This window comes from Arvicanthis niloticus, chromosome 1, assembly GCF_011762505.2.
Source record: "Arvicanthis niloticus isolate mArvNil1 chromosome 1, mArvNil1.pat.X, whole genome shotgun sequence".
Lineage (NCBI taxonomy): Eukaryota > Metazoa > Chordata > Mammalia > Rodentia > Muridae > Arvicanthis > Arvicanthis niloticus.
The window spans coordinates 19,425,522-19,449,531 of NC_047658.1; the positions used below are offsets into that span (position 1 = coordinate 19,425,522).

The 24,010-nt window shown below is 55.0% G+C and overlaps 1 protein-coding gene across 2 annotated transcripts; it reads left to right on the plus strand.

Annotated features, from left to right (window-relative positions):
* Nucleotides 1-3,091: 3,091 nt before the first annotated feature.
* Lmtk3 (lemur tyrosine kinase 3) lies at nt 3,092-23,099 on the plus strand. 2 transcript variants are annotated; one of them, XM_076934270.1, is made up of 16 exons: nt 3,092-3,273; nt 4,888-5,000; nt 5,771-5,904; nt 6,134-6,284; nt 6,704-6,780; nt 7,213-7,331; nt 10,569-10,656; nt 10,988-11,136; nt 11,876-11,960; nt 12,042-12,163; nt 12,247-12,396; nt 12,673-15,110; nt 17,805-18,199; nt 19,959-20,094; nt 20,421-20,558; nt 22,942-23,099. In XM_076934270.1, exons 1-16 carry the CDS (start codon nt 3,233-3,235, stop codon nt 22,956-22,958), a joined length of 4,353 nt encoding a protein of 1,450 aa, XP_076790385.1. In that variant the 5' UTR covers nt 3,092-3,232; the 3' UTR covers nt 22,959-23,099. The 2 variants fall into 2 exon arrangements, with proteins under 2 accessions (XP_076790385.1, XP_076790387.1); XM_076934272.1 differs by lacking the exon at nt 3,092-3,273 and adding an exon at nt 4,661-4,767.
* The last annotated feature ends 911 nt before the right edge of the window (nt 23,100-24,010 follow it).

The window sequence follows — 24,010 nt, forward strand, 5'->3', positions numbered from 1 at the left end:
GAGGAGCAGGTTTGGGTGCACTGTATGATGGGGTGACTGTAGTCAGAATCTCGCACAGTATCTTTCAAAGCAGGAGAGAGTGCTCTCACCACAGAGTGGCGTGTAGTGTCTGAGGTGGGGGATACGCTGATTCCGACTTAATCATTACAAGGCTTATACGTATGCAAAACCTGACGTCATCATAAGTGCACGGCGAATGAATGAATGAGTTAATGATGGGCTGAGACCACGACACCTCTTCTATCATTGGACTGAGAGTTCCTCAGATTTTATAAGGGGCCTGTGCAGCCCCAAAGTAACCGAACCATTCTGGAGACCCGAGAGCTGACACAATATAGACAAGGCACTTCCCAGAGCAAAGAGGTGAGCTGACCCCAGTGAAGAGAAAGAGCAGAGGGAGCAGAAGAAAAGGGAGGGGCTGCGATCTTGGATGCCAGCAGAGGCTGTTGTAGTGCCACCAGGAACTGCAGAAATTTGCCTGAAATAGCCGTCAGCCTTGGAGAGTGCAGTCACTAGGGCAGCTTGCCATTGGCTCAGAGTGTTCAGAAAAAGGGAGTGACTGGAGTGGGGTTGGGAGGCAGAAGACCAGACGTGGGGCGTTGAAATATGAAGAGGTGAGCTGGAGAGATGGCTCAGCAGTTAAGAGCACTGGCTGCTCGTCCAGAGGTCCTGAGTTCAATTCCCAGCAACTGCATGGTGGCTCCCAACCATCTGTAATGGGGTCTGATGCCCTCTTCTGGTATGTCTAAAGACAACTCATATAAAATAAATAAATAAATCTTAAAAAAAAAAATATGAAGAGGTTTAGTGCTCTGTGGATGGAAGGAGGTCTTCAGGGTTTTGTGAGACAAGAGAGTCCTGGGTAGATTTGGAGCTGGGAGGACAGACTGACTCACAGATTCATAGATACACAGATACTTTGGTTGAGACTATGGGGGCCATATCATGAGCCTTTTTTTTTTTCCAAGACAAGGTTTCTCTGTGTCCTGGCTGTCCTGGAACTCACTCTGTAGACCAGGCTGGCCTCGAACTCAGAAATCCGTCTGTCTCTGCCTCCCAAGTGCTAGGATTAAAGGCGTGTGCCACCACCGCCCAGCGTATCATGAGCCTTTTTTATCAGGGCCCTAAGCCTTAGCATGACTGACTCCATGATGGAAGTATCATTCAGGCTGTAAAACTCAGCACCCGAAGACAAAATCATCTGCAAAAACTAAAACAAAGACTAGTCTCTAAATGTACTAACCTTGCTTTTTGACTTCTGTAGTTTTGCTTCTGGCCAACTGCTGTTGTTAACTGAAGTTTCTACTCTTAAAAGCTTACCCTGAGCCCTGGAGAGATGGCTCAAAGGTTAAGAGCCCTGACTCTTCCAGAGGTCCTGAGTTTAATTCCCAGCAACCACATGGTGGCTCACAATCATCTGTAATGGGATCCAGTGTCCTCTTTAGTGTCTATCTGAAGACAGCTGCAGTGTACTCATATAAGTAAATTTTTTTATACTGGATCCTGAACACCCAGTGGCTTAATAAAGACTTCCCATTGGCTTCAACTCACATCCAAGCAGTCTTCTCTGGTGACTACCCCACAACTCTGTAAGGTTTAGGGACAGTGGGTGTTTCCTGAATGTCTCTGGCTGTTCCTCACTTCCGGGAATGATGAGTTGGGCCATCCTTCTTACCCTGCCCCAGCTTCACCCTGTCCCAGCAGCCCAAATGTCATCCTCATTAAAAGCCCCTCCCCAAAGGACCCTGGCCCAGTACAGCCCGTGCCTTGTGTCCCCCAGACCCTCTGCCCTTCCTCTTCCTTGCAATGAGCAGTCAGAGATACCAAATCACTGAGCCATGGGAGGCTTGCGGCCCACAGCAGATGATGACAAGCTCTCCGCTTTAGCAAACGTTTATTGAACACTCACTGTGTGCTGGACTCTTTATTGGGCACCAGGAATAAAATGAGAAATCATTATTCAGCTTCTCTACAACACAGCTCAGCATCCTTCAAGGGCTGCCAAGAGGCAGAGAATCAATCCATTGTTCCCTGTGACACCACTTGCTTCTTACTCCCGTGCAGTTTGGCTACACGGTCTCTCACTGACCTCAGGATGTGCTAAGTCTGCCCACAGGGTTGGCCCCTCTGACAACATTGGTTGACCTACTTCCCAATACCTGTGCCAGTCTTCTTCCCAGAGACACCTGCCCTGAGTTCTTCCCACACTCTCTCCATCTTCCTTGGAGAGTCCTTTCTACTTGTGTGACAGTTGGCCTGAGGGTTATCTCTCTGGGGCTTGTGAAGATGTGGATGCTGGTGCCTTAACATTGCTTTAGAGACTCGGTGTAGCGGTTGACACTTGCAATCCTAGGACTTTGGAAACTGAGGCAATCAGAAAATCCTTGACACATTCCCTTCAGAAGGTACACTCTGCTGGCTCGGCCTTACTCTATCCTGATACTAACTACTACTACTACCAACAACAACAATAATAAACAAAGACAACAATATATCAATAATATATTACTAATGCATATTATTATTAAATAATAATTTTTAAAAATGTTACTTGGACCACACCTGTAATTCAAGCACTCAAGAGCCTGCAGCCAGAAGATTGTTGCTAGTTCGTGGACGTCCAGAGCTACAGAGTGAGTTCCGGTACCGCTTGGGTACAGTAAGACCCTGTCTCAACAAAGCAAATCCACACAAAACTTTGATAGTGATCGAGGAGCTGGGCATCATAGCCGGCTTCTTCCGGCAGTCCTGACTTCTGGCACACAGCTGAACTGATCACACAGATAGTAATTAAATAAACATTTGTTGAGTGAACTTATGAACAAACAGCAAGCTTCCCGACCTCGTTACTGGTAGCCAATCCCGGCCTGTCACCCTCAGGCTAAAATCCCCGCAGGTGGCGCAACTGGCAAACTGAGCCTCCCAGTTGGACCAACAAGGACTGCATTTCCCAGAACACTCTACGCAGGCCCACAACTCCCTGTAAGCCTCTCTTTCTCCAGGTTCTGGTTTTTCAGTCAGGGGGGGTCCGCTTTGCGTGCTCATTTCCTGGTCACTCCAATCCCATTCCCTGTACCTTTCTGATCCTCCATTCCACGATGATCCTGTCTCAGTTTCTCCAGTGAGCTCCCCGAGAGGCTTCCCCTCCTCCCAATGCCCCCAGTGAGCAGTGCTGCGCGCGCAGCTCCGGTCCAGCCTCACTGAGGGGACGAGTCGCAGGTATTCCTGGACCATGGAGACATCCTCGCCGAGGGCGGCAGTCCACGCTTCCGGGTGTGTCTGCAACTCTGTGTGCCGCCGCGTGGGGTGGGACCCCGAGACTGCAGCCTGGCACGTGATGTGTGTGTGTGTGTGTGTGTGTGTGTGTGTGTATGTGTGTGTGTGTGTGTCTTGTCTGATGTGTCGGTGTCCTGACGGCCAGGTTCCAGCCTTACCTCTGCCAATCCCCTGTTCTGTGCATGGGGCAGGTGACTGCCCCTCTCTGTGCCTCAGTTTCCTTACCTTTACATTGGGCATGATAAAAGCACCTGTCTTGGGGGCTGTTGTAATGATTGGAAGGTAATACTGTAAATCTTGGGAAACGCCTGGCGCAGAGTAAATCCTGCTAAGAATAAATACATGAAATAAACTACGCTTATGCATCTTTTGTGCCCATGTGTGTTGGTGTATGTGATGTGAGGCTGCAGTGGATAAGGAGTCCTCGTAATCACGTCTAAAGAGTGTGTCCGTTCATGCTGTGTGTTTAGGTAGGTGGTGTGCCTTTGTGTGTAATACGTGTGACTGTACTTTTTCACAGGGCATGTTTGTATCCCTGTTCTGTATTTGTTTTTGCATACACTATGTGGCTTTGCATGTATGAGCTGTGTGTTCCTGTGTGCATGTATGTGATACCCGTTTGTCCCTGAAAGTGAGCAATGTGCCTGCATACATGCATGTGTTGTTTCTGTATGTTCACATATGTGACTGACCAGCCTGTGTCTGTATGCATGCAACTGTCTTTATGTGCTTGAATTAGTGATTTCTGTGTGTTCTTTGTTGCCTGTGTAAATATCGGTTTATGACAGCATGACTCCTCATGTCCCAGAGGGTCTGAATGGATCTTTGTGATACCTCCCTATATTTGGAGCTCTATGTTGTATACGTGCGTGTGCGTGCATGTGATGCTGGGGTATTCCTGTGTGGCTGGTGAATCTGTACCAACCAGAGTCTGAACTGCCTATGTATTCTCAGTGTGGTCTGTCCTTGTGTCTTTGTGTGTGACGTGTCCGTGTCTCCGTTTGCTGATGGCTGTCCACCTTTGTATGAGATGCGCTTGTGAAGGTTCCTGTGACATGTGTCAGCTGTGTGTGGGCTGCGTGGGCTTGATATTTGCATCTTAGCATGTAACACACGTGTGGGCACCAGTGTTGTGTCACAGTGGTGTCAGGGCCACGCACTGTGGACCCTGCCCCCCTCCAAGGGTCTGTTGGTCTCTGTCTGTCCCTCCTCCCCCTCCCTATTCTCCCCTCCCGCCTGGCAGCCAATGCAACCGGGAACCAGTTGCCATGACAACGCTCCCTCCTTCCTCCTCCCACCCTTCCTCTGACAGGCTCTCTGTTCCCCCAATCCGGATTGTCCTCGGGGGCGGGGCCCTAGTTCTTTTCCCCCCCCATCTTCCCCTCCCCCCTACCCCAGCAGCCCCGGCTCCCCAGCTCCTCTCCTCCGTCCGCCTCTCCATCCCTTCATCCGTCTGTCCTTTCGAGGAGGGGGAGGGGGGTATCTGAGCCAGTAAGCAACCCCTCCCTCCCCCTGTCCTACATCTCCCGCCCCTCTCCTGGGCTGGGGGAGGCCAGGGTTGAGCGGGTCCCCATGGCTGGGGGCTGAGGGCCCGCCCCCCCTCCTCCCCAGCCGCCGATTCCTCCACCTCCCTTCCATCCTGGACAAGATGCCTGCACCCGGCGCGCTCATCCTCCTGGCGGCCGTCTCCGCCTCCGGCTGCCTGGCGTCCCCAGCGCACCCGGGTGAGTATGTCCAGCCATCCGCGGCCCGCGCCCCACCCCCACCGGGCCCGCCCGGCACCTGTGCGCAGTCCCCGGGGACGAGCGGGTCTGCAGGGCCAGGGAGACCAGCCAGGGAGGGTGGGGAGTGGGCTGCGGACCGAGTGCGTGCTTGTGAGCGTGCATGTGAGCTCATGTGCACGCGAGTGCACACGGGTGCGCGGGGAGATGGAAGGCCGCAGCCTTTGGGGAAGAGAGACCCTATTTCTAAGGGGGAACACAGCTCAGGCTTTGCAGAGACCCGTCCCTCAGACCTGAGGCTGAAGCTAGAGAACAAGTCTGTGTTCCCAGTGTCTTTAAAAGAAACAGTTCTCAGTCACCCTTCAGGCATGGGTTGGGCAGTGGGTTCAGCTCGGGGGCAAATATCTCCCAACAGCCCGCAATTGGGGGAATGGTGATCATGAAGCTGTCTATGGTAGCATATTGCAAATTCTCAGAGCTCCAGGCCTCACTATTGCTAGTCACTAGAATGTATCCGGGTTAAGGGATGCGTTTGGGGTGGGGGGTGGGTCCCAGTTTGGAACGAAAGCAGGGGCCCCACCCCCAACCACCTGGGAAGGCCGTAAACTACAAGTCCCACAATACGTTAGACCACCTGGCCCCTCTGCCAAGGGGCTCCTGGATTCGGAGCATCATGGGGGTTGTAGTCCAAGACTAGCCCAGAATGGGAGGGGCATGGAGTCCGGTAGCCAGAGTCTGGAAGCCCAGACCCCAGCTTAGCCGTGTGCCCACAGATGGATTCGCTCTGAGCCGGGCCCCTTTGGCTCCGCCCTACGCTGTGGTCCTCATTTCCTGTTCGGGTCTGCTGGCCTTCATCTTCCTCCTCCTTACCTGTCTGTGTTGCAAACGGGGTGATGTTCGTTTCAAGGTGAGGTGCCCTAGGACTAACCTAGGAGAAAGACCCCAGGCAGCAAAGAGACTGGAGGTCCCAGGGCACTCCCAAGACCTAGCTAGGGCTTTGGGATCCGCACACCAGCGGAAATGGGGCTGGGATTTGAGGGACAGGTCTGTGAACTGAAGGGAGGCAATTAGGGCAGGATGGTGGCATCTCAGCACCCTCCTCCCGATGCTCCCATTCTTCACCTCTCGCACCCCAGGAGTTTGAGAACCCGGAAGGGGAGGACTGCTCTGGGGAGTACACTCCCCCTGCGGAGGAGACCTCCTCCTCACAGTCGCTGCCTGATGTCTATATTCTGCCGCTGGCAGAGGTCTCACTGCCAATGCCTGCCCCGCAACCTGCACACTCAGGTACTGCACCTTTCACTCCAAGATCCTGCGATCCCAACACTGAGGGAGGGTAAAGGGTAAAGTGTAGCGCCCTATATTCGTGGAAGTAACTTCAGGCCACACACACCATCTTGCAGAAAACCCCAGATGGAAAGAATCCTGCAGGATGGCCCTGGTGCCATCAGCCTAGATCTTAACCTGGGAGCCAGCCTATAAAACCGACTAACCAGTCTTGGAGCTAGGGTTGCCAAAGGGAAGGGCTGATTGGGCTCTGGATCTCATGGGCAGCCAATGAGGAGGCTGGACCCTGCCATGGAATGTTGGAGTCAGCCAATAAAAGAGTATTGTCTACTCTGACCTCAGACCCCTCCCACTGTGGTGGTGTGGGGCATCCTTGATAGGAGAGAAGCTCAGGGCCTCCCCTCCCGCCCCCTCCTCAGACATCAGCACCCCCCTGGGCCTGAGCCGCCAGCACCTCAGCTACCTGCAGGAGATTGGCAGCGGCTGGTTTGGGAAGGTGAGGGGCCTGGGTGGGCGGCAGAGGGGGTATCCATACATCTCTGGCATGTGCTCCTGTTCTGTGTCTACCCCCATTTGTCATCTGCTCTTGGCCCCCTAGCCCCATGCCCCTCAGTCTGCCCCTCCACCTCTCACCCACTCCCACCCACCTACCCCCACATTTGTCGGTCAGCGCCTCCCTCCTCACTCCATTGACCACTCCGCCTCGCCACCCGGCTCTCCACGCGTCCGTCAGTCTGTCCATCCTTCCATCCGTCCCGCGTGCATCGGATTCTGGGCCTGTGAGTCTCTCACTCTGTGTCTGGTAGGGGACCAGGGAGGTGGGACATGAAGGGAAGACCTGGAAGTAGTTGGGAGTTTGGGATGTATGGAGCTGCCCTGGGGACGGGCTGGACACAGGTCAGCATTGATCTTAGGACTCCTTGATCAGGTGATCCTCGGGGAGGTTTTCTCAGACTACTCGCCAGCTCAGGTGGTGGTGAAGGAACTCCGGGCTAGTGCAGGGCCCCTGGAGCAGCGCAAGTTCATCTCCGAGGCCCAGCCCTACAGGTATGTCCGTGGACAGGGGTTCTAAAAACAAAGTACCAAGTAGTAGCAGAGATTTTTGGAAATAGGGGGAACCCAGTGTGGTGTCAAACCAGGCTTCCAGTCTCAGATTTCTTCCTGGCTGTATGGCTTTGGTGCTGGCATCTCCCTCCTGGAGTCTTGGGTCTTCCCTAGAGAAAGCTAGAGACAACACGGGGAAATGGTTCCAGGATTCTGAAGCTGGCATTTTCATCCCAGCAATAGTTATGACCAAGCTATCCCTGTGTCTACCCGACCTGCCTTCCCCACTCTAAGACCTACAAGCTCCCTGCTTAGGTCTGTCTTCCTTCCTTTCTTTCTTTCTTTCTTTCTTTCTTTCTTTCTTAAAGATATATTTATTTATTTTATGTACATGATTACACTGTCTTCAGACACCAGAAGAGGACATTGGATCCCATTACAGATGGTTGTGAGCCACCATGTGGTTGCTGGGAATTGAGCTCTAGAAGAGCAGTCAGTGCTCTTAACTGCTGAGCCATCTCTCCAGCCCTAGGCGTCCATTCTTAACATATATCATTGTGTCTGGAGGTATGAGCTTCCAATCATAGGAAGTGTATATGGCTCATCCATCAAGGCACAAACTTTAGAGTCTGGTCCAGCATTGTTCCAAGATCTCCCATGGTTCCTCAGTGCTCTCAGGGCACGGCCTCAGTTCCCTATAGCCCACAGGCCCTGCACAGTCTAACACTATAATCTTCTTGCCTCTGTCCTTTTGACCTCAGTTTCCCACCCCTTTCCTCCAGCCCCCACACATACCACAGTTGCGTCCCTGCCCCAAGGCCTTTGTTATTGCCTCTCTCTCTCTCTCTCTCTCTCTCTCTCTCTCTCTCTCTCTCTCTCTCTCTCTCTCTGTAGAATACCACACCTTACCTGCCATGTCCAATGTTGAACTGGGGGTTCATGTTCCTTTTAGTCTTAGCTCAAAGAGGCCTGCCCTTGTCTCAGGCCTTCCACAGGCATGGTAAGTGTTGTCTGCAACTGTACTCAATGCTGAGGCAGGAAGATGGTAAGCTTGAGACCAGCCTGGGCTATAGAAGGAAACCCTGTCTCAAAAGGTTCGTGTGTGCGCGTGTGCGCGTGTGCGTGTGTGTGTGTGCGCGTGTGCATGTGTGTGTGCATGTGTGTGTGTGTGTGCATGTGTGTGTGTGTATGCGTGTGCATGTGTGTGTGTTATGCGTGTGTGTGTGTGTGTTTGTGTGTGCATGTGTGTATGTGTGAGTGCACAGTGGGGTCTTATTTTGCCTTACATTTGGTTATTGTCTGTCTTTCTCTAGACCAAGGCTATTTAAATTTAAGCTAAAGAAAATGAAATCAGTCCAGAACACCAAGTGTAGTTCACCCCTGCAGTCAGAACTTGTAGGAGGCTGAGGCTGGATGATCTCTAGGGATTTGAGGCCGACCTAGGCTACAAACAAATGATGTTTAAATCTTCATTTCCTGAGTGACACTTGCCACATTTCAGGTGCTTCATAGCTGACCCATGTCAGAAATCTCTTGGGACAGCACAGGCTGACTGGCTGCTCAGTGTTCTTCCTGCCTCTGAGTTTTACAAGTTCCGTCAGCCCTCAGCAGACGCTTGCTGATCCAGACATAGACCTTGAACTTAAATCCCAGCTATGTGGCACTAGGCAAGTTGCTTCACTTCTCTGAGCCTCTATTCCCTTCTGGATCACCCCGGTCTTTATTCTGCTTCTCAGAGTTGTGGTGAATCCCAGACTTTCTCTCCCCCCCACCCCCCATTGTCGTTGGTTGCTGCTTCTTGTCATTTCTCAGGTTCCAGCACATGACAGGCACTTTCCACATGTGGGATGACATCCCTCAAGTGGGATGTCAGCAGTCTCCTCCTAGGAGGTGAAGGGCCGAGGACCCAGCCAAACTGTGGTTGTACACAAATACTAGCCTGGCCCCAGTGCCAAAGTGACCCATGGCATCTATTATGCAGTGTTAGAGAAAGAACTCTCCTATACCAGCCCCACCCAGCTTGGATTATCAAAACGAGACAGGTCATGAGGAAGGGAAGAGTCTGTAGGGGCGACTTTGAAAGACTGAAGAGTCTGAGTTCTGTAGGAGTTAGCAGTCTTGCAAAGCACTGTGAGAAGCTGATTACAGGAAGAGGGAATGTAGAGTAGGCTTGGGCAGTGGCCAGCATCCCTCAGACACAGCTGGGACAGAGGGGGAAGGTCTAATCAAGCATATGTCTACATGTTGAAATAAAAGTAGCAGCTGGCCTGGTGGTGCACACCTACCATTTATCTCAGCACTCTGAAGGCTGAGGCAGGAGGATTGTGTGTTCCCAGGCAGCCTGGGCTGCAGAGTGAAACTGTCCCTTAAATACTTAGAATAGCAGGACCCACCCACAACATGAACAGCCCCTCTCACAGAGTGCTTTCCACAGCCTTTTGTGAGAGCTGCTGCCCCCATCCTCCATCAGAGGAAGTCTTGGGAAGGATTCGGGCACAAGGGTGAATGAAGAGGCAGTGAAGCCATTTGGGGGACCAGATTGCAGCTGAGGCCTAAGCTGTGGCAGAGACAAAATGGGCTGGAGAGATGGTTCGGTGGTTAGGAATGGATACTGCTCTTTCAGAGTACCTGAGTTTAGCTCTGGGTTCCTTGTAAGTCAAATGGCTCACAAGTGCCTAGTTCTCCAGCTCCAGAGGATCTGGTACCCTCTCCTGGCCTTCATGGGCACTTGCACTCACTTGCACATAAACACGCCTATATACACGTAATTCTAAAAGATTAAGAAATAAGGAAAAAAGAAAAAAAGAAAAAACAGTGAAGGCCAGACAGGGGTGGTGACTCACACCTTTAATCCCAGCACTTAGGATGCAGAGGCAGGCAGATGTTTGTGAGTGTGGGGCCAGCCTGGTCTACATAGTTAGGTTCAAGACAGCCAGGGCTATATAGAGAGACCCAGAGTTGAGAGGGAGAGGAGTGTCCCCCATAGAGGAGGGCTGTAAGTACAAAGGTCCAGAGCAGAGCCTGGGGAAAGTGGAGTCTGGCCAGTGAGTAGCCGGAACACCTGTGAGCGTCAGGGGGCCACTGGGGAGGCACAGAGAGCTAGGAACATGTCCGGGGAGGGCAGGGACAGGCCGAAGGGGAAATGCAGTACCCAGGTCAGGTCTACATGCCTGGGAAAGGGTTTGGCAAGGCCAGGTTCTGTATGATAGCCACAGGCTGCTCCTTTCCTGCCCCTTAAAGGAGCCTGCAGCATCCCAACGTCCTCCAGTGCCTGGGCGTCTGTGTGGAGACCTTGCCCTTCCTGTTGATCATGGAGTTCTGCCAGCTGGTGAGGGCACTGGGAAAGGGGAGGAGCTGCCGGCAGCTGGAAGTCAGCTTTGGCATCGGGACTCCAGGGTCTCAGATTCCTGTAGTCACCTGTCTGCCTGTCTTAGCATTCTTTTTTTTTGGGGGGGGGGAGCTGGGGGTTGAATCCTGGGCATCAGGCATGGATGGTAAGCATCTGACCCAACTAAGCTAACTGAGCAGCTAAGGCTGCGCTAACTAGCAAGTGAAGCAGCAGGGGAAACTGAGGCTTGGAGGGGCTGGACCTAATGTGGGGTAGGGAATACTTTGTGCTCACTTCAGACTGTGCTGAATTGCCCTTGTTTCCCTCCCAGGGAGACCTGAAGAGATACCTTCGGGCCCAGCGGCCACCTGAAGGCATGTCCCCTGAACTTCCCCCTCGGGACCTTCGGACACTGCAGAGGATGGGCCTAGAGATTGCCCGAGGACTGGCGCACCTGCACTCCCACAACTATGTGCACAGGTGAGCTAAGGTGCACCCACAGCAAGGGACACAGGGAAGAACTGAGCATGCAAGCACTCTAAGGTGGCAGGCACCCTGAAGTTCTGAAGGAAAGGAAGGGGAGGAATCAGGAGAGGGGAGAAGCAGGCCCGGGAGAAGAGCTGAGAAGAGGAGACCTGGTGTGGTGGCTCTGGACTACAATCCCAGCACTCAGCAGGCTGAGGCAGGAAGATCCCAGCAGGGTTGAGGCCAGCCTGTTCTACACAGCCAGTTCCAGGACAGCTAAGGCTACATCGTGAGACCCTGAGAGGAGGGGGAGAGGGAGGAGTCAGAAGAGGAGGAGGAGTCGGGAGGGAAAGGAAAGAACTTTGAAAGTAAGGGAGGAGTCAAGAGAGAGAAAGGAGGAGTCTGGGGAGGGAAGAGACTGGAGAGAGAGTGTGGAGCTAGCAGAGGAAGAGGGAGGAAAGACTAGGGTGTCAGGAAAGAAGGTGGAGGAGTGAGGAGAGAAAGGAGTCTAGCAGAGGAGAGGGGATACAGGGGAGAAGGAGCCAGGACAGGAGCGGCCAGAGGAAGATGAGGGGTCAGGAGAGGAAGGACCCAGAAGAGGAGGAGGAACATGGCAGGTGGGGAGTTGGAGGTGGGGGAGGAAGGGGTCAGGAAAGGAGGCACAAGATGTACTTAGTTGTAAAAGGGAAGGAGATCCCTCACATCGTGGGCAGGGCTTTCTCCTCACTCCGCCTCCCCCATCCCTACTCCGCAGCGATCTGGCGCTGCGCAACTGCCTGCTAACTTCAGACCTGACTGTGCGTATTGGAGACTATGGGCTGGCGCATAGCAACTACAAGGTGGGCAGTGCATGTGCATGTGTCTATGCGTGTGGATCAGTGTGTGTCTCCTGCTGACCTGCTGACCCCGCCCACCCCTAGGAAGACTACTACCTGACACCCGAGCGCCTGTGGGTGCCGCTGCGCTGGGCAGCGCCCGAGCTGCTGGGCGAGCTGCATGGCAGCTTTGTGCTGGTGGATCAAAGCCGTGAGAGTAACGTCTGGTGAGGCCACGGTTGGCACCCGGGGGGGGGGGGAGATGGGGCTCCACTTCTCTCTGACCTCTGACCTCTGACCTCCCTCACAGGTCCCTGGGGGTGACACTATGGGAGCTATTCGAGTTCGGGGCGCAGCCCTATCGTCACCTATCGGACGAGGAGGTCCTGGCCTTTGTTGTCCGCCAGCAGCACGTCAAGCTGGCCCGACCCAGGCTTAAGCTGCCCTACGCTGACTATTGGTGAGTCACCTGACTCCCAAACTTTCTATCCCAGGCCCTAAGCATCTGTCAATTCATCTTTCCCCATGACCTGATGCCTGAAGTGGGCAAACTGAGGCAGGGGAGCAGAACATTGAAACTGCTTCACTCCCTCTCCTCCCCGAGGCCAACCCTGCCCTCTGTTTTTCTCTAACTCCCTCTGCCTCAGGTCTTGGTCTTTGGCTATCTCTCTCTATTGGCCTCTGTCCCTCTCCTCTGGAGTTCTTCCCTCTTTATTATCCCTTCACTTGTCCCCAGGTATGACATCCTGCAGTCTTGCTGGCGGCCACCTGCCCAGCGCCCCTCAGCCTCTGATCTGCAGCTGCAGCTCACTTACCTGCTGTCTGAGCGGCCCCCAAGACCCCCTCCTCCACCACCTCCTCCCCGAGATGGGCCCTTCCCCTGGCCCTGGCCCCCGTCACATAGTGCACCACGCCCGGGAACCCTGTCCTCGCAGTTCCCCCTTCTGGATGGCTTCCCTGGGGCTGACCCAGATGATGTACTCACAGTCACCGAGAGCAGCCGTGGCCTCAACCTTGAGTGCCTGTGGGAGAAGGCCCGCCGTGGGGCAGGCCGGGGCGGCGGTGCGCCTCCCTGGCAGCCGGCTTCTGCGCCTCCAGCCCCCCACACTAATCCATCCAATCCCTTCTATGAGGCGCTGTCCACTCCCAGCGTGCTGCCGGTCATCAGCGCACGCAGTCCCTCAGTGAGCAGCGAGTACTATATCCGCCTGGAGGAGCACGGTTCTCCACCAGAACCCCTCTTCCCCAACGACTGGGACCCGCTGGACCCAGGAGTGCCCGGTCCCCAGGCCCCTCAGGCTCCCTCCGAGGTCCCTCAGCTGGTGTCCGAGACCTGGGCCTCCCCCCTCTTCCCTGCACCCCGACCCTTCCCGGCCCAGTCCTCGGGATCAGGTGGTTTTCTGCTGAGCGGCTGGGACCCCGAGGGCCGGGGCGCAGGAGAGACCCTGGCAGGAGATCCTGCCGAGGTGCTTGGGGAACAGGGTACGGCACCCTGGGCCGAAGAGGAGGAGGAAGAGAGCTCCCCAGGCGAGGACAGCAGCAGCCTTGGAGGGGGACCCAGCCGCCGGGGACCTCTACCATGTCCCCTGTGCAGCCGCGAGGGTCCCTGCTCCTGCCTGCCATTGGAGAGGGGGGACGCTGTGGCCGGCTGGGGGGGCCACCCTGCCCTTGGTTGTCCCCACCCCCCAGAGGACGACTCTTCTCTGCGTGCAGAGCGGGGCTCCCTGGCCGACCTGCCTCTGGTCCCCCCTACCTCAGCCCCTCTCGAATTTCTGGACCCCCTCATGGGGGCCGCAGCGCCCCAGTACCCCGGGCGGGGGCCACCTCCCGCTCCCCCCCCTCCACCGCCCCCTCCCCGGGCTTCCGCGGAACCGGCCGCGTCCCCCGACCCCCCGTCGGCCCTGGCCAGTCCAGGCTCAGGCCTGTCGTCTCCGGGCCCCAAGCCGGGGGACAGCGGCTACGAGACCGAGACCCCTTTTTCCCCCGAGGGAGCCTTCCCAGGTGGGGGGGCGGCCGAGGAGGAAGGGGTCCCTCGGCCACGGGCTCCCCCCGAGCCACCCGACCCAGGAGCGCCCCGGCCACCCCCAGACCCGGGTCCCCTCCCACTCCCAGGGTCCCAGGAGAAGCCAACCTTTGTAGTTCAGGTGAGCACCGAGCAGCTGCTGATGTCCCTACGGGAGGATGTGACAAAGAACCTCCTAGGGGACAAGGGGTCGACACCCGGGGAGACAGGACCCAGGAAGGCGGGGAGAAGCCCCGCGAACAGAGAGAAGGGCCCAGGCCCGAACAGGGACCTGACATCCCTGGTCAGCAGGAAGAAAGTCCCCAGCAGGAACCTTCCGGTGAACGGGGTGACAGTGTTGGAGAACGGGAAGCCAGGAGCCCCGGACGTGACGGAGAAGGTGGCGGAGAATGGCCTGGAATCTCCGGAGAGAGGAGAGAGAGCCCTGGTGAATGGGGAGCCGATGTCCCCCGAGGCCGAGGAGAAGGTGCTGGTGAATGGGGTTCTGATGTCCCCAAAGAGCGAGGAGAAGGTGCAAGAGAATGGGGTCCTGAGGCTGCCCAGGAACACGGAGAGGCCGCCAGAGACTGGACCTCGGAGAGTCCCAGGGCCCTGGGAGAAGACACCCGAGACTGGGGGTCTAGCTCCCGAGACCCTGCTGGATCGAGCCCCTGCGCCCTGCGAGGCAGCCTTGCCCCAGAACGGCTTGGAGATGGCCCCTGGCCAGCTTGGCCCAGCCCCCAAGAGCGGGAACCCGGACCCCGGGATCGAGTGGAGAGTCCACGAGAGTGGGGGGGCACCGAGAGCCCCCGGGGCTGGGAAGCTGGACCTCGGGAGTGGGGGCCAAGCCCCGGGGGGCGCGGGGACGGCCCCCGCCGGCGGCCCCGCAAGCGCCGTGGACGCAAAGGCCGGATGGGTAGACAACTCGAGACCGCTGCCACCTCCGCCACAGCCACTGGGGGCCCAGCAGAGGAGGCCGGAGCCAGTGCCCCTGAAAGCCAGGCCGGAGGTGGCCCCAGAGGAAGAGCCAGGGGTCCCAGACAACAGGCTCGGCGGAGACATGGCCCCCAACGTAGACGAGGACCCCCCCAAGCCGGAGAGGAAGGGACCCGAGATGCCACGCTTGTTCTTGGACTTGGGACCCCCTCAGGGGAACAGCGAGCAGATCAAAGGTGAGGAGGTCGGGAAAGGAAAACTGGATCGGCTGGCATTGTGAATGCTTACCCAGGGTTCATTGTACTTTGGGTCTTGGCTGTGTCCCCATCTGCAGGCCTAAGAAAAGGTCTTTACTGCTCTGGGCCTCAGTTTCTTCCACCGTCCCATGGACAGGGAAGACCCCTCGGTGGATGTGAGGGGCAGGCCTAGACAAAGCCCTAAAGTATGGCCAAATTGTCACCGTTGAGCTCTGGGATATAATGGAGACTTGTCTTTGTTGTTTAAGCTTGTATAGCCGGGTCTCCAAGTCAGGAACTAGAAGGTACCCAGAACTGGGGAAGGCTAGGGATGCAGGCAGGGAAAGCCCCGTGCTAGGAACAGCCACTCCCAGGAAGGCCTTGGTGCTGTTTGTTGCAGTGGCTGCTTTTTTTTTTTAAATTGTGTTCTGGATGTTTGAATGGTTGTAGCCAGCTCAGAGGTCTGGTGCTGCCGACCAGGGCCATGTGAGGGCTCTAATAAGCAGAGAGTAACAAAGCGTGTGCCACGTGTCTCTAAGACAGCACTTGGGAGAGTGAAGCAGAAAGATAGCTGTGACTTGAGGGTGAGTCTGGGCTACACATCAAGGTCCAGGCCAGTCAAAGATACATAGTGAGACCCAGTCTCAGACAAAACAGCCGGTCTGGGGAGATGGTTCCTAGGTAAACCATTTGCCTTGCAAATGTGAGGACCTGATGCTGAGGCCACATAGAGCAGGAGTGGTGAGGAGCTTGTGGTTCCAGTGCTGGAGAGGAGACAGGAAGATCCTGAAGCTCACTGCCCAGCTACCCAAGGACAGTGAGTGACCCTTTCTCAAAAGAGGTGGCTGGTGTGAAGGATACCTGAGGTTGTTGTGTCATACACACACTCGCGTGCGCGTGTGCACGCACACTCACATACACACACATATGCATTTTTGAAGGCAGGCAAGATGGCTCAGCTGGTGAAGGCACTTGTCATCTGATGCCCTGAGTTTGATACCAGGGCTTACATGGAGGAAGCAGAGAATCGAGTTGCATAAAGTTGTTACCAAACCACTACATACATGTGGTACATGTGTGCCTACACACATTCATAAATACATGCACAGTCATAAATAAACAAAATTTAAAATTTTTAATAAAAGGCTGGGCGTGGTCACACACATATTTGATGCCAGCATCTGGAGGCAGAGACAGGTGAATCTCTGAGTCTGAGGCAGCCTGGTCTACAGTGAGTTCCAGGACATCCAGGGCTACACAGAGAAACTGCCCGCCCCCCCCCCCAAAAAAAAAACACCAAAATAAATAAATAACAAAATTTTAATTGAAAAAAATTTAAAGGAAGCAATAAACAAAGGAGTCTCTCCAATGTGTCAGGCCATGAGCTGGCCCCACGAGAGCCCAGGGGGTCTCAGGCCTTGCCCTGGCCCGCTCTAGTGAGCAAGTGTTAGGGTAGCACAGGCTGAGGAGCCACCGAGAGGCTAAGAGCAAAAAGGTGAGCCACACAGTGACACCTCATGGGAGATGGTGTCTTCCCAGGTTCCTGAAACACTATGGGGTATACTGCCCTGTTTCTGTTCTGCACTGGGACCCCACCCTGATGTCTAGGAAGACACCAGGTCACATGACACTACTGGGTGAAGTAAAATGCTTCAGAGAGTCTGGCTTGGCTTAGGGCTACTGGCCGAAAAGAGGCAAGGAATGGCTTAGGTCTTCCACCCAGGGAGCTGACATTCACCCTTTAAAATTCCACACAAATTTCCCCTCCCTGGGAAACCTTCCTGTTACTAGGGGCTATCACGGCACCCATACTGTGGGCATCCACCGTCTTGTCTTGACAGCACGGTACCTGCTCCTAATCCCACCACCTTCTGAGCAGCAGTGAGGGACAGGAGCTGGGAGTGAGTGGATGGCAGGGGAGGGTGGAGGTGGGCATTAGATGATGCATCTGGAGAGCAGCAATTGGTCTCATCTATACCAGCCTTCTCTGCCCCTACTGTCTGTCACCCTCCATTAGTGCCCGCGGGTGGTTTACTGACACACTAATGGAGGAAGGAGTGACCCTTTTCATTTGCCTGGGAGGAACAGTGTCCCAGAGAGGACCACGTGCTTGTTGAGGGACACAGTGAATCAGTGGGGTGGGACTGGAAGAAAAGTGGTCTTTGGGACAAAGTGCTAGAAGGTGGTAACCAGGGGCCAACAAGGAAACTCCCCTTCTGCTGGGAACACTGGGTGCACAGACCTAAAGCTGCGTGAGGGCAGTTGTGTTCCGAGGCCAGGCACACTAACCAGGCCTGCACTGCTGCTGCCCTTGGCAGGAGGTGTGTGGCCAGAGCCTATGTGACTGGCTTACAGGTGGCTCAGATCTGGGGACCCTAAGAGCTAAAGAGCGTGAGGGACTCAGTTCTTAGTTCTAGGCAGAGGGAATGGCATATATAAATGTTGATGGGGGGGGGGACCAAGGGGGGATAGGGAGTCCTGAATGAGGCGGGCTCGTATGGAGAGAACAGCTGGGCCCCGGTGCTGTGGAAGAAACTTGTTGCTCTGGGTGCTAAGATCAATCATTGCAGCGGGGAGGGGTCTCTTTCACTGTGCCCATGGAAAGGCCCTCAGGAGCCCCCCAGCATTCAGCTGTAGGTAGAGCCTGTAGGTAGGTGTCCGCGACAGGAGCTCACCTGTCTTCTTCCCTTGCAGCCAAACTCTCCCGGCTCTCGCTGGCGCTCCCACCGCTCACGCTCACGGCGTTCCCGGGCCCGGGCCCGCGGCGGCCACCTTGGGAGGGCGCGGACGCAGGGGCAGCTGGCGGGGAGGCCGGCGGGGCGGGGGCGCCGGGGCCAGCGGAGGAGGACGGGGAGGACGAGGACGAGGACGAGGAGGACGAGGAGGCAGCGGGCTCTCGGGGCCCCGGGAGGACGCGGGAAGCCCCAGTGCCCGTCGTGGTGAGCAACGCCGACGGGGACACGGCCCGCCCGCTGCGGGGGCTGCTCAAGTCTCCACGCGCGGCCGACGAGCCAGAGGACAGCGAGCTGGAGAGGAAGCGCAAGATGGTCTCCTTCCACGGGGACGTGACCGTCTACCTCTTCGACCAGGTGAGCGGGGACCCTTAGGGCAGGTAGCACCAGGACTGAAGGGAGATGGACCTCCTGGTGATCCAGGTGAATGGGCGGGCCCAGAGAGATTTGCACCTTCTAGTGCCCTGGGTACCGGGCTCGGTGGGTGGAGCCTGGGAGGAGGTGGAGGCAAGTGGGCGGGGCCTCTGGGGAATTAGGGGAACTGGACCCGGGTGGACAAGCTTAGCAGGAGTAGGACCAGGAATGGGATAGGTGTCTGTGATACAAAATGGCCTGAAAATCTAGGAGAGACCTGGAGAGTGTTGGTGGGTCTAGAAGGCTGTTAGGTAGAAGCCTAGACAGGCTAGGAATAAAAATAGAGATTAAATACTCAAGAGAATGGGGGCGGAGCCTGGGTCTGCTGAAGGCGGAGCCTAATGTTTTGGGGCCTGGTTTTATCGACCACAACATTAACGACTATGGAGTGACTCTAATTTAATTTAATATGTGTCTATGTATATTCTTGAGTAGGGGTGTCTCCGATAAGCTTCCGAGAGCTTTGCGAGGCCCAGTCAGTGGGTGGAGCCCGGAGGGAGGTGTTTGATGTGGGTGCTGAGTAACAAACTTCGGAAGTCAGGAAAAGGACTCCACCTTAGCATCTAAGCATCTCTGGCCTCTTGGGGCTGGGCTTTAAGTGGAGCGGATCTTATCACGTGGAGCTTTAAAATGGAGTGAGTTTGGCTTGGTCGCCCAGATCAGTAATCTCTGTTCTCAGGAGGCGAGACAATCTATAATTAATATAATCTAAATAGTTCAGGGCAGATAGGGCTATACACCGAAACCCTGTCTCAAACAAATAAATAAACATGCCAAAGTAACCCGGGCCTGAAATCTCCATATTATTTAAAAAAAAAAAAAAAAAAAAAAAAAAAAAAAAAAAAAAGTGTGTGTGGGGAGGGTTATTGCCTGAACGAAAAAAAGAGGGTTTATTGTCTGAGCCTCACTAGATAAACCTGGGTTGAGACTGTTTGAAACCAGGTTGTGAGACAGTTGAAAACAAGCAGGGTCAGGTGCTGAGTTCAAAGTCACTGAGACCAAAGGATTCCAAAATGGAACTTTCAAATTTTGTTTGTTTGTTTGAGACAGGATTTTTTTTTTAAATAGCTCTGGCTGTCCTGGAACTTTGTAGAGAAGGGTGGCCTAAAACTCAGAGATCCATGTGCATCTTGGTTTCTCTGTGTAACCCTGACTGTCCTGGAACTCACTTTGTACACCAGGCTGGTCTCAAACTTAGAGATCCACCTGTCTCTGTCTCCTGAGTGCTGGAATTAAAGGAGCCCCACCTTGCTGGGCTCAAGGTGGGACTTTGAAAGTTTGAGTGGGGACTGGGGTAATTGTCCCTTGGTGCTTGGCAGGTGTTAGGGATTGGGAGGCTACAGGAGCAGGCTGTTAGCTCCAAGACATAGGTTTGGATCTTTGCAGCCAAGTTCTTGGAGGTGGTGCTTCGCGGCTTAGAACTGCTTCTTGGGTTAAGTGCTAGCTGAATTTAGGAATTCCTAAACTGGGTGGGGCTTTATAGTCAGGAAAGGAACAAAAACCAGGGTGAGATTAGGGCTTGTGGGAACCTTAGAAGGCAGATGAAGGTTCCATTCACTTCTCCACACAATACAATGTCAGCGATTACAAACTGGGATGCCAAAAGCCCCAGCAATATCGTTGAGTTTTATTTCTCTTTGGCGAAGCGGTGGTTGGGGTGTGACAATACGCTCCCTATCGTTCCTTTCTCTTGTTTTCATAGGAGACTCCAACCAACGAGTTGAGCGTCCAGGGCCCCCCCGAGGGGGACACGGAGCCATCAACGCCCCCAGCGCCCCCGACGCCTCCCCACCCCACCACCCCAGGAGATGGGTTTCCCAACAACGACAGCGGCTTTGGTGAGGAGCGTAACCCAAGATTTGGGGGGCGGGAGGGCAGGGCTTGGGAAGAGGGAGGGGCCTTATTATGCAATGGGCGTGTCCTGTGGGAAGGGCAGGGCTAAGGGGGGCCTGGAAGCAGATGATTGAATCTAGGAAGGAGTCTATCCCTTCTTGTAGGCCACTGAGGGGCCTGGGAGGAGCTCAGGAAGGCAGAGGCTGCTAGAGGCGGGTGGAGGCGGGAGGTATCTGAACTGGGAGGGATGGGGCCTTGCTGGAAGGTAGGGCCAAAGGCCTTGGGCTGGTCTGCGAAGCTGGTGTATAAGTCTAGTTCACTTTCTCCCTAGGCGGCAGTTTCGAGTGGGCGGAGGATTTCCCCCTCCTCCCCCCACCAGGGCCCCCCCTGTGCTTCTCCCGCTTCTCCGTCTCACCTGCGCTGGAGACCCCGGGGCCTCCCGCCCGGGCTCCCGACGCCCGGCCCGCAGGTACAGTGCTTCCAGCAGGACCCTGTCCCACCCCTCCCCAACCTGCCCTCTCTTGCCTTGCTTCTCTCTCTTCCAATCACCCACTCAGTCACATTGACATCTCCCAGCTCAGACCAGTTGGTCCCATTCACAGCCTTGGACAGTTACACCCGTCTCTGACCCTCAGTTGCTTCTTCAAGGATCCTTATGTGCACACTCCCTTGTCCATCTTACCCATTTCTGAGCTCAGATACCTTGCTGGATCTCTATACCCTCTCCGAGGGCACTTAAAGCTAGAGGAGAATATGGCAGACACCCAGAGACAGGAGAGTCACTATAGTAGCAGCGAGCTCACAGCGACCTGCCACATTGCTACCCGCTCAATTTTCACTGCGATCCTTGCAGTGGATTTTTGTCTCACGGTTTTTAAGGAAAGAACTGAGGCACTTCTTAGAAAGGAGGGTAGAGCCGGAATTCCGCCCCGGCTGCTGGCCCTGAGTGCTGCCCTCTCGTGGTAAGCATCTGCGAGTCCTTGTGGTGATGGAAACAGTTCTCTCCTGTCCCCTGCTGGCCACCATGGTGAACGCCCAGAATGTGGGGAAGGAGCTGTTAGAAATGTTTCTATCTCGGTTCCCCAAATCCTCTGTGTTCCAGGATTAACCCTGCCTTTTTTCTGTGTGATGTTGGCCAATCAGTGTCCTTCTCTGCCTTAGTGTCCTTATCCATAGAATGGGGATGATAGTGGATCCTGATTCTGGGTGTTATGAGGGTATAAATGGCATAATCCCCTCGATGGGTATGCAGCCTGGAGCTCCTGTGATGGTATTACTGACCCAGGCTGTGAACAACTTGCATAATGGATGGAGGCAGAAGAGTTTAGATAATTCAAGAAGCCTTCAGAAGACAGGCCTGGGGCTCCTCAGGGTGCAGAGTTGGGCTTAGGCGAATAAATGGGACAAAGTTGTAAAGGACTTGGGGGCTGGGCATGGTAAATGCCTTTAATCCCAGCACTTGGGAGGCAGAGGCAGGCTGATTTCTGAGTTCAAGGCCAGCCTGGTCTACAGAGTGAGTTCCAGGACAGCCAGGGCTACACAGAGAAACCCTGTCTCGAAAAACCAAAACATATACTACTACTAGTAGTAATAATAAGTTAATAAACAATAAAGGACTTGGGAAAACTCTGCCACAGGGTGCTAGGGAACCATGAAGGACTGTAAGCAGGGAAGGGGCTGGGGCCTGGGAATGGAAGCAAACAGTGGCTGGGTGCCTGAGGAGAGGCTGGACAAGAGTCTAAGCCAGAGAAGAGGCCTGTGAACAAAGCACAGGGAGAGAGGAGGGGCAAGGCAGAGTGGAGGGCAGTACAGACAGAATTGGGACTGCACTCCCATCTAACCTCAAGTGTTACTTCCTGGCACCTCCATGTCAGGACCCCTATGAGCACAGGGCAGGGTGGGTCCAGGGTGTGGGGACATAAGCTAGATAGTGAGTCAGAATCAAAGCTACTGGCGAGGTGACCTCACTCTTAGTCACCAGGAGTGGAGCTGGAGGCCCCAGTGGTATGAAGCCCCAGATCCTTGCCTACTCTCGCAGATACTCCCGCTGCGCCTGGATGGGGAAGCTGCTATGATGTCTGTCTCCTCAGACCACAGTGGGTGCCCCTTGGCACCCCCATATACTCCATCTTGATACCAGGCCCTGAGTGAGGGACTCATCCCATGCACTTTGGAAAGGAGTGGGCCATGTTTTCCACTCAAGGAGGGAAATGGGCCTCCGGTGCCTCAGCGTGGCCAGGTCCAGGTTGTCAGCACACAAGTGTAAATGGGGGAGGGCCAACTCCTTCCCCCACTGGCCTTGGTGTTCTAGATCTGGAGAATGGTTCAAGCTGTCGGGGGGTGGGGGTGGGGGGGAGAGCGCTAGAGGATGGTCCTGGTCCTGTAACATTTTGTTGGTGAAGGTACTGTGTAACAGACCTAGGCACAGGCCCTATGTTCAGCCTATGCAGTAAAGGTGCAAGCAGACACCCGGGCTCTTTCACAGTAACTGGTATACTTAATAAATACTCAATATCAGGGAGGGATACCCAAGAAGAAAACAGAGGAAGCAAGTAGATGTCCAAGGGTGACAAGGTGATCCAGAATGGTTATGGAAGGCCTCTAAAGAGGAAGTCTGAACTACTTGAGAAGAGCATTTAAGACACTGGGAATAGCAGATGCAAAGACCCTGGAGTAGAATGGTATCTGGACCATCTGAGGGCAGTGTCTGGAGCAGAGCAGAGGGCTGGATGAGGACAGAGGATGGGCTGCTGCCGCCTACTGGGCCTTTGCTTTCAATGAGTTGGAAACCATAAGCCTGTCTCCTGACTGTTTCTCCTGATTCCCATCCTTCCTCTTCTCTCTGTTCTCAGGCCCCGTGGAGAACTGACTCCCCAAAGACCCAGCCCCTTTGCATCCCAAGAAGAGGGTTTGCGAGCAGAATCTTGTGTGGACGATGGAGCCATTGCCCCTGACACTGACACAGCCTCTGGGGAGGTGCCTGAGGCTGGGCCCTCCCTTTCCTCCACCATGTGCCAAACAGGAGGCCCAGGCCCTCCACCCAGCCCCCCAGATGAGTCCCCTGATCCCCCTGATCCCCCTGATCCCCCCGACCCCCTCGGAGCCACATGAGGCAGGAAGCCCCATCGCTGGACAGCCACACTTCTTGGAACTGAACTGAACTCTTTTGGGCCCAGAGCCCCTGGCACAGCAGAGGTCCCTCCTGGCCTCATGAGGGCCATTGGCTTCAGGAACCTGGGCCCCCCCCCCCATCTTGCGTCTCCTCTTCCCCCAAGCCTGGTCCCTGGAGGGGGCCTCTGATTCAAACCTTCGCGTGACATTTTCACATTATTTAAAAAAAAGACAAAAACAACTTTTGGAGGAAAATGGGGCCTGTGTGTATTTGGGGAGGTGGGAGATGCCAGGAGTAGACACTGCATGGAAGTCACTGTCCTTTCCTCATAGCCCTGAGGCAAGGTGCCTACTCAGCTGTGGAGCTTGCCTGCCTCTCCCAGCCCTTACCATTTGTGGCAGCCTTGACTTACCCTTCCCTGTTTCATAAGGAGTCAGTGATAGCTTGGGACCAGGCAGTTTGGGTAATCATGTTCCTGCAGAGTCTGAAAGCTGTCACAGGGCCAGACCAGGTGGTGGGAAGGGACTCAGAACTGATCTGCTGAAACTCAGCTCAGTCATCTACTAGCCACTGCCCGCCCGCCCGCCTGCCTCCTGCCTGCCTGCCTGCCTGCCTGCCTGCCCACACTGGCCTGTCTCCATCTACTCATTTCTCTGTTACTGCCCACCTTCTGGGCAGGCACAGAAATACTATCTATATGATCATGCATGCACATACACACACTCCCACCTCTGGCCCTAGACAGTTGTTCTTCACCTGCCCAAGTGCTTCTGTCTTTGTCCAGTCTTCCTTGCAGTAACCTATGTCTG